Here is a 10,702-nt window from a genome sequence, read left to right on the forward strand (position 1 = left end):
CACATATTCTGCATGACCTTATTCTACATCCATAATCCTACCCAATACCTCAACTTACCAACTACCTTACTATTAATAAGCAGCAAATTAGGAGTTTATTAAGGTAAAAGCCGTAGTTAATGGCGAGAATTGAACCTTAAAAGTTTAATTCTTCTGCTGTACACAGTAGTAGATATTTTGGAGAATGTTGGTAACCAAATTGTTTTTTTCCCACACTATGAATGTCAGTCGAACCAGCAACTTTGCTTACCCACATGCTTCAAAATATTTATTACGTTCAACATAACAGGTTTGGAACAACTTGATGGTAAATGACAGAATTGTCATTTTTGGGTGAACTATCCCTTTAATCTGCTGTCCATATGATGATACCCAAGGCATTTACTAATGTTATTGGACAGTATTGTGCAATGCTACCCAAATATCCTAACCATATGAAAAAAATCTACTTATGCATTCAAATCTAGATTTATGATTCACATGTGTACCATATCTTCTAAACATTTGTAAATATTTTGCTTCTCCCCCAATAACTCCACGAAAAGTCCATGAACTGATTAACAGGGTATTTTTAATCTTTTTGTCAAATCAATTTTTTTTGCATATGAACAGCAATCTGATTCCCTGTTTGGCATGTCATATTCTTAGAAACTTTATAAAGCAGCATTAAAACGTTACATAATTACAAGAAGTCCTTTTGTAATTGAAATTCAGTAAAGCACCGAGTTATTGTGTCCAATTACAGACCATGACGAGAGCTCCATCTGCACAGGTTTAACACTGGATGACAAACAGACCAGAAACAACTCGCATACAGACAGAGGATGAGTACAGAATGTAATACAGCAACACAGAACGCTAGCGGTTACTGAGGAGCTGCCAACATCCAGAGAAGCAAACCTGAACGTTGCATCAACACAGAACCGCTGTGACTTGCCTGTGGTCTGAGATGTACCGTAACGAGCATGTGCTGGATGCGTTTTAAGGCTAACAGACTGGAAAACAGGTAATGTGTAAGTAAATGCAGTGATGTTAGTGTGCTGGGTTAGGAATTAAAGCTGTTAGTGTAACTCAGTGAGAAGATAAGTGTGGATCTACATACAGCAGCATAGAGCAAGTGTCAGATAACTACAGCTGTGATGACCACACGGCCGACAGGCCCAGCACCAGGTCTGAAGCACATGTGTGACCCTGGACCACAAAACCAGTCACAAAGATCCATTTTTTTGAAATTGAGATTTATACATCACCTGAAAGCTGAATAAATAATCTTTCCATTGATGTATGGTTTGTTATGATAGGACAATATTTGTCTGAGATACAACTATTTGAAAATCTGGAATCTGAGGGTGCAAAAAAATCTAAATATTGAGAAAATCTCCTTTAAAGTTGTTCAAATGAAGTTCTTAGCAAAGCATATTACTAATCAAAAATGAAGTTTTGATATATTTACGGTAGGAAATTTACTAAATATCTTCATGGAACATGATCTTTACTTAATAAAAGACATAAAAGGCAAAATCTATCATTTTGGCCCATATGATATATTGTTGGCTATTGCACCCGTGCTACTTTTGACTGCTTTTGTGCTCCAGGGTCACATATTAACAGGAACAGAAGATTCTGTTAGATATGTAAAGGTTGCATTCAATTGTCAGAAATATATTGAAAATGGAGTTTTTCAGTTGCTTTGTGATTCCTGTTCTCTACTGATCAAATGAGCTGCAAACAAATGACTGTGTTAATGAATAATGATCACCAAGCATCAATCCGTCCTGCATAATTACACAGAAACGGTTAAGACATATGTTCTGTTTGAGAAAGTGAAATGTTTTCCTTGTCACAACACAAATAATGTGTTTCAAAATGTAAATGATGAAAACTCTTCAGGGTTATAATGGCAGTAAATGGAAATGCTCTGGACTCTGCACATGTATGCGTGTAATAATAATGATAACATGAGTAAAAGAGGGAGAAACTGGTGCTCTGTTTGATCGCTCGTCCCCTTAAAGCGGCTTCATTCAGAACGTACAGCACATCAGCAAATAAAAATCAAAACCACAAACATTCACAAGAAGAGCTGGACAATGATGCTTTTAAAACCAAATAATATTAGAGATCTGTCTTGTTGATTTGCATTCAGATCAAGCTATTTACAGTGTTTCTGTGACAGTCTCATGGCCGTTGACCCCACTGAGATGGCTGATGCTGGAGGGATCCCCAGGGTTTGAGCTGGTGAATGTGCTCTTTCACAAAGCGCTGTCATTCATTCGAGCAGCAGACTCAGCCCATCTGTTGTCCCAGATCTCGCTAGGTATGACAAAACCCATCTTATGAAGATTCCCCCTCAGCTTTCCTGCCTGCAGAAACAACCAAGAGCAGACAATCAGACAGACAAAAGCTTTTCAAGGGCCTGGGACTGTGTGGTACAGCACTGTACTGATCTGTGGGATCACTAGACTCAGACACCTTCCAAAGACAGTCTTTAAAAAAAGGACAAGGGCTGGATTCATGAAACATTCTTGAGAATTAAATTCTTCAGAACACTTTAGTAAAAGGGACCCATTCTCAGTATAAACTAGTTGATTATTAGCATGCCCATTAATAACATATTGGCTGTTTATTAGTGCTTATAAAGCACATATTCTGCATCCGTAGTCCTACCCAATACCTAAACTTAACAACTACCTTACTAACTATTAATAAGCAGCAAATTAGGAGTTTATTGAAATAAATAAAGGTTTGATATTAGCGAGAATTGGACCTTAAAATTAAGATTTTATTTGTTAACATTAGTTAACTACATTAGTAAACATGAACAAACAATACATATACATCATTTATTAATATTAGTCAATGTTAACTTCATAATTTACTAATGCATTTTTTTTTTGTCAATGTTATTATATTTTTACTGACAAAAAAATGCTTTAAAATGCATTGCTCATTGCTAGTTTATGTTAGCTAATGCATTAACAAAATAGGGCCTTAATGTAAAGTGATGCCAACATTTCACAAGAACTTTATTTTAAGGTCCAATTCTTGCTATTAATAAACCATTAATACGACTTGATTAATAACAATATACTCCCAATTAGCTGCTTATTAACAGTTAGTGTGGTAGTTGTTAAGTTTAGGTACTGAGTAGGATTAGGATGTAGAATATGTGCTTTATAAACACTAATATATTAATAACAGGCTTGCTAATAAGCAAGTTAATAGTGAGATTTGGTTGAAGTGTTACCGAAAATTATCTTTTTGATAATGATCATTATCATTATCTTCAAAAGAAACTTGAATTTCTCAAAATAATTTTCTTACAAATCAGTGTAAATAAGCTTCTAAAGACTTTTTACAAGTTCTAAAAACTCAACTCTGGAGCATATTTTTAATTTTACAATTAAAAAAATTTTTAGCTGGAAAGATAAAACTCAGACGGATACAGGACACATTCAAAATTGAGGAAGCGCAATAAAGACTGTGCAAATCAATGCAACAGATCGCATTGTTTACTAACTAATAACTATTTAAACTAAACGGCGTATTAAAAATGCAAGAGTGTGTCCTATGAAAATAGTGTGCATGCTTATTATGATTATTACAGAATTATTATTTCTGCAGCTGATCTGAGCCTATGGCAAGAACTGCAGTATAATCAGATAACACCATAACCTGTCACTTTATTTCTAAGACAAAATAATTATGTTCTTAGAGTTCTTAAATAATTTAAGAAGCTTGTAAGAATGTTCCTATGTACAGTTCTTGGAAAACAAAAACAAAAATCTTAAGACATTTCTTAACTTGAGAACATTTCTGTGAATCCAGCTTCAGAGGAAACAAATATAATGGATGAAGTTAAAGTGTTGTTTTACGTCTAAATGACGAGAACCATTTCTTCCCCCAGAATGTACAATATTATACTTTGGGATGCAGTGGAATAAGCGTTTGAGATACTTGACAAATACTTTGTTACTATCCACAACTGTGGAAATATGGGGGCCTGCTGAAGTGAGATTCAAGTGGACTATAATGAGAGCGATGATGAACATCTGGAAGCACATGACTGTAAAGCAGTGTCCTCCAAACCTGGTGCTCGAACCCAGGGCTCAGAAACACTGCTACAGAGCTCACACTTCAGATTGGATTACTGTTTAGACACTCTCAGGCATCACTGAAATAAAGCATGTAAAGCGTGTGAGTGTCATGTCTTACGTGTGCAGAATGCATTGAGGCTGTGTAGTGATCCTCCAGATGAGAAGAACGCCCAGACGCCCATCAGCAGCGTAATGACGTACACAGGAGGCAGACTGCCCTCATACAGCGGATTCAGCAGCGACTGACACATGGGGAGAGAGAACATCTCTTTTAGACTAGCAGCAGAGTAAGGGATGTATACCTTAATAAAACTGCAGACCCAACTGGATCTAGACTGGGCACATTTAATATTTCATTTGCATGGTGATATAAGAGAAAAACAGGGCCAAAGTCTGCTGAGCTATTAAAAAAAAAGCAATCTCTGAGCAATAACATTTCCTGGGGAAAGTTTATAGACACAAATAACCCAAGCTGTGCGTATGAAACCGAAACACAGTCCTGTAACATCATGCTCTGGTAATGTGAAGCTCTCCTGCTGCATCCAGAGGAAACATTAGACACCTGAGCAAGCCTGTCTAAAACAGCGTTACCATGTAATAACAGAGTACGTATCCAATGTCTGGTGTAACTTTACACCATCACAAGCTATATATCAAGCTATGAGAATCTCTAAGGACAGAATTAATTTACCAAGCCTACGCACAATAGTTCAAAAGTGTGGGATCTAGAAGATTTTCGTAACGTTTTTGAAGGAATCTCTTCTGCTCACAAAGGCTGCATTTGTTTGATCAAACTTACTGTAAAAACAGTAATATTCTAAACATTACAATTTAAAATAGCTGTATTCTATGTGATTATATAGTAACATTTATTGCTGATCAAAGCTGAATTTTTTGCAACATTACTCCCCTTTTCTGATTAATATTATTATTAATGTTGAAAATAGTTGTTAACAAAAAGTAAAAAAAACAGCATTTATTTGAAATATTTTTTTGCAAAAATTTAAAATTCTTTACTGCCACTTTTGATCAATTTAATGCATCCTTGCTGATTATAAGTATTCATTTATTAAAAAAATAAATAAATCTCACTAATCTCAAACTTCAAAAAGTAGTTTTATGTGTAGTGACGAAAGAGATCTGAGATTCTCGTATCTCTCGCCATCAGTGAGCTGGTAAATGAGTTAGTTGAGCCACAGTTAAATTGCAAATAAAGTGACTTGACAGACTCAAAGAATTTTACCTCGAGTTTCAATTAGAGACACGATTAATTAAAATCTAAAGGTCTACAAGAAATATTGTGTCACCACTGATATAAAATAATCTTTAGTGCAAGCCATTGTTTTGTTTTTTTTGATGTGCAAGATCATACAGGCATTTGCTACTGTATTGCACAGCAGTTCAGAATCATGGAAGTTCAGCAGGAGGAAAAATAAATCTTTGCTAAAACGGTTACCAATGCATTTACTATGGTGACAATCAAGAGGCAACAAAAAAGCATGCCTAGAAGTTTTTCAATGTTCTTTTTTTATAGGTGAACGGATAAAGTAATCATTTGAAAGCATATGATATTAAAGCAAAAAAAGTCAAGTAAAATCTCATACTTTCTTTGCTATAAGTATAACCCCCATGCATAATGAAAAACACACATAAAATCAACTGTACTGTGAGTGGATTTATAAAACGAACCTGGACCTGAAATGAAGGTCCAAGTCTTTCAATGTCAGTTCACATCAGAGACTCGTTGACATGTGCAGGATGTATGTGGACAGTGAAAGTGTGTGTTTGTGCAAAGCTCACCAGGCCAGCGACTAACAAGTGTAGAGAGACGACTGCAGCGATGACCCACCAGTGGCTCTTCTCACAGCCCTCGAAGAACACCACCCCCCAAAACGTGTGCAGCAGCGTCAGTGCCAGCGTCATCAGCGCTGCAGACATCAAACACACAACCCTCAACATCTTCATCACTCCACAACAACATTCCCACAAGACCCCAGACCCCACCTATCATCTCAGGAATTCATATACAGAAAATTGTACATTCATTATGAATATGTCCATGGAGTTATAAGATTCCACCCCTCCAGAAATCACACTTTAAAATAAAAAAAATTGAAGTTATCCCAGTTGAGAACACTGCCTTGAAAAAAGATGCGTTTCCAATACTGTAAGCATTTCTTGTATCTTTTTTTGTGGAAATTCCATCCAGGTTTGGAATAACATGTAAATGATGACCATTTTTAATGATAATTTGTATCCCTTTAATAAATAGAAGGTTTTAAACCTTCTGGAATAATGAATTTTTCATGACTTTCCCAGTCTCACTAAAGGACTTTTACATTATTATTATATAATTTATTAATTTATTTTTCCCCAAAAGGATTGCACTCTCAAAGAGCCATTTCTAGTCAGTATTTCAGCAATGAGCATATCTAGAACAATTCCTATGACTTTTCCAGGCCTGGAAACCACAACTTTAAAATTTCCTGATATTTCCAGGCTTTTCATAACTGTGGTTACCCTGTTATTATTTGTGACCCTGGAGCACTAAACCAGTCTTAAGTCTCTGGGGTATATGTGTAGCAATAGCCAAAAATACACTGTATGGGTCAAAATTATTGATTTTTCTTTTATGCCAAAAATCATTAGGATATTAAGTAAAGATCATGTTCCATGAAGATATTTTGTACATTTCCTACCGTAAATATATCAAAACGTAATTTCTGATTAGTAATATGCATTGCTAAGAACTTCATTTGAACAACTTTAAAGGAGATTTTATCAATAATTAGATTTTTTTGCACCCTCAGATTCCAGATTTTCAGATAGTTGTATCTCAGTTGTATCCAATCCTAACAAACCATACACCAAAATGGAAAGATTATTTATTCAGCTCTCAGATGATGTATAAAAACAATTGACCCTTATGACTTGTTTTGTGGTACAAAAAAATAATTATGTTCTTTTGTATCATTGAGAAATTTTAAATCAGGTTCTTACATGAGCATTATAAACATAATATTTAAAAATGGAACCAATCAAGAACAAAGCATAATAAGAGACTGATCATGTAATATGCAGGTGTCTCCTGTAAAAGTACAATCTAACAACATGACCTTTACTCTGTCTTACAAAAAAACAGATGTCATGTGTTTGCCAGCTTCCATATTTCATGCCAAATCCAGATTAAAATATAAAAGTAGTGTGTTTTTCACAAAAAATAGTTTTTGAATGACCTATGTGACACTTGGTCCCAGTGATTATTATATAAAATATACATCTTTCCCCAACAGCAGGACTGGTTTGTGTCATTTGCCAAGTGCTTTGTCATATGTTGACATATAAACAGCACATCTGAAAGCTGTTGGAAACAGTTGATTACTCATGACCCATGAGGCTTTGCAGGAGCTCACCTGCTGTAATGAAGTAGTACTGTGAGTCTCCAAAGATGCCCACCGTCCCGGGACCCACAGAGTCAGAGAGGATGTTGATCATTGAGAACGCACCACTCATGATCCCAAAGCCCAGTCCAGCCACTGCACACACACACACACACACACACACACACACACACACGCTGATAAAATCTGACAAACAAAGTGCAACATGAAACACAATAACAGCTGAGCACAGTTTACCGTAAGCCATCTGCCGGACCGAAATAGTTGAACTGTCATCATCAGTAATGGCTGCCAGACCCTCGTTGGCCTTCCTGATGAATCAACACAAGAGTTAAAAATGAATCACCGTTTCAAAGAACCAAGTTCATTAGAATCAGCTGACAGCAGCTCGAGTTTGCAATTCACAACTGAAAACCTTGCACAACAAACACAGCATAAACTGGAAGAAGCCATTATTATTCCTGATAACCGAATTAACTCCAACATCATGGCATCTATTCTGTTAATAATTTAAGGCAAGAAAGTACCGGAAATATAATTTTTAATGCAATGGTCAATTTTGAGTTTTTTTTTTAGTCTACTTTGCTTCCATAACATGACTAGTGAAAAGAAAACATACAAAATACACATTTAATTAAGTCATTTGCATCTGTAGATTTCAATTACAATACATGTTTTTAAAGCCGGTTTTCTCAAAATTAGTTTTTTTATTTCTTTTACAGAGGCTGAAATCTCCACTTCACAGCTCTTACATACATCAAACATTACTGTTTTATTCCCATTAATATTCTGCAGGTTTTTACAGCGGGGTTTGTTAACATATCATTCATCGGTTACACCATTTCATTCCTAAAAACATGGTGAAAATGTATTGACAGCATTTTCTGACTGTTTCTCAGTATTTTTAACTTTAATATGTCAAAAAAAACAAGAATTTTGAACTTGATTGTATCCAATCGTCATATTTCTGTTCTGGAAAAGTATGAAAATAAGTGCACATTTAATTAGAAATGTGCATATATAAACATTACTGCCTCATTTGCATATATAATCTGTGCAGAAAACTTTCTAATAGAAACTAAACTGAAGATCTGTGGACCTGGGTTTCTTATGTATGGCACACAATGAGGAGTCTCACCTGAGCAGTCTGTAGTAGGCAAAGCGAAAGACCTCCTGGAGCAGGACTGAGAAGAAGACCCCAAAAATCAGCAAACCCCTCTGAAGACTGAGATCCTGCGAGTTACTGGCCTTTATAGCGATGAACCACACCAGAGAGGACAGGAGCAGAGACAGCAGCCAAAAAAACGCCCTGAAACAAACACGGGCTGTGTTTGAAATGCCACACTATCATACTACTCTTACTATTTCTGCAGTATGTTTTCTTTATGCATGGAATACCCAGATGAGTACACTGAAATTAGTACAGAAACTGTGTTAGGAATGGCATGCTACCATACAACTCCTACTATATTGCAGTACGCTATACTGTGAATAGTATGTGAATTTTCTGCATGCATAATTTTCTAATAAAATGTATGTTAATTTGCACTCACTGCATACTGTTTTATAATGTACTATAATGTCACCTAACTATATTTACACACCGGTTGCTAAAAAAAATTCTGCTACTTTTGTATAAACAGAATTTATCATTATGTGCACTTAATATATCGCCTTTTCCACTGCAAAAAATATCCTTGTTCAGTTAAAGACAGCTGAAACGTGTTGCTTACTGTATACTGTTTCACACACTACTCTTTAAAGCCAATAGTAGGCAGTATGCACATGACATTTGGAACACAGCCATGCACTTCCAAGGGCCTGTTAAATGCCATGAACACTTTACAACTTCATTAATGAACACTCAAACAGAAAGGTCATGGAAATCAGGCTTATTTTAAAATATTTGAATGCTCTAATCATTATAAAGAAAGATAACGTGTCCAGTATCTGGCCGTCTCTTACAAAACAGTCTAGTGGAGCCAGCATGGTAATACTATAGTACTGAGGTATGTTCCACTGTTAAGGGTTTGCTAACAGCATTATGAGGACGTGAGAGAGACTGGGTCACATGACTCACCCTGCGATCAGAATGATGACTCTTAATGGGTCTTTGGCGATGGTGAAGACAAACAAGGCGAAAGAAGGACCAAACGCTATGAAAGCACAGCCAAAAAACACTGCCAGAGTCATCCTGATGAACAGCTTTCTCTGATCAGATGATGGAAAACGCGAACAATGCTAGCAGCTTCTCTTAATTCTCCATAAAATAGAGTTTAAACCTGATTTCTCATCTGCAGCCGCACATCACAGTATTCTCATCAACAGACAGATAAAGAACAGCTAATAAATACGATTATATTCGCGCGGTTTATATCGTTCTTCAGTGAGCGCTTTGTTCAGTAACATTTTCAAACTTAATCTTCAGCTTCTCTTCATCCGAGGGCTTTTGTTTGGTGTAAAGATCGGCTTGCGTTTCCGGGTTTACGTCCGTGTCTGAACAGCGCACTTCCGCCGCCGTGATCGCAGCAGTGTTGCCAGGTCCGCGGGTTTCCGGCTGTATTGTGCTACTTTAACACTGTTACCGCGGGTTGTTTTTCATGTCCGCGGGACGCGAGTTGAAGTAACCCCAATAACGTGATATTTATTTTACCGGAGGAACCCCGCCGAAAAACGCGTATTTTACTCCCCCGGGAACCCCCTCGAAACGCGAGATTGGGGATAGTTTCGAGTAGCAGTAGGGAGGGTTTTGTTGCGAGAACCTGGCAACCCTCACAGCAGACTGTCGCTAGTGAACAGGAAGCGGCTAATGCAGTTGCAGCTGTACATAAAGCAGCATGCTTTTATTCCTGTCTGATCATGTAAACAAACGATGCCTGTTGTAATTATTGACTAATTATCGAGGTGGTTAGTAACACTGTTGTAATACAAGCTGATGCACTGATGATGGGGCAGTCTGCCACCACTGATAAGAGCATAAAGTAAAGCTTCTAAACTGTTACATATGCAAACATAAAAATATGAGAAAGTAAACAGAATAAAAATGGTAAATGTAGACCTAATATCTTGTTTAGTACAATACAAATGAATGTGTCGACCACACCAGGCATGAGGGCAGCTCCTTTCGCCATTAATTGTGAAAAATAATGAAATATTAAGGGTTATTCATTAGCTTGATAGACAGATAAAGTCTATTAGCCCAATCTA

At 36.6% G+C, this 10,702-nt stretch overlaps 1 protein-coding gene across 1 annotated transcript; it reads right to left on the minus strand.

Annotated features, from left to right (window-relative positions):
* Positions 1 to 546: 546 nt before the first annotated feature.
* Positions 547 to 10,020, minus strand: LOC306865550 (gamma-secretase subunit Aph-1b-like). Its single transcript, XM_079410237.1, has 7 exons — positions 9,576 to 10,020; positions 8,634 to 8,804; positions 7,733 to 7,806; positions 7,508 to 7,630; positions 5,895 to 6,022; positions 4,213 to 4,336; positions 547 to 2,360 (listed from the first exon to the last, which is right to left on the minus strand). The coding sequence occupies exons 1-7, from the start codon at positions 9,686 to 9,688 to the stop codon at positions 2,332 to 2,334; spliced, it is 762 nt and encodes a 253-aa protein (XP_079266363.1). The 5' UTR covers positions 9,689 to 10,020; the 3' UTR covers positions 547 to 2,331.
* Between the last annotated feature and the right edge of the window lie 682 nt (positions 10,021 to 10,702).

The sequence above is a fragment of the Barbus barbus genome (genome assembly GCF_936440315.1).
Source record: "Barbus barbus genome assembly, chromosome: 47".
NCBI classification, from domain to species: domain Eukaryota; kingdom Metazoa; phylum Chordata; class Actinopteri; order Cypriniformes; family Cyprinidae; genus Barbus; species Barbus barbus.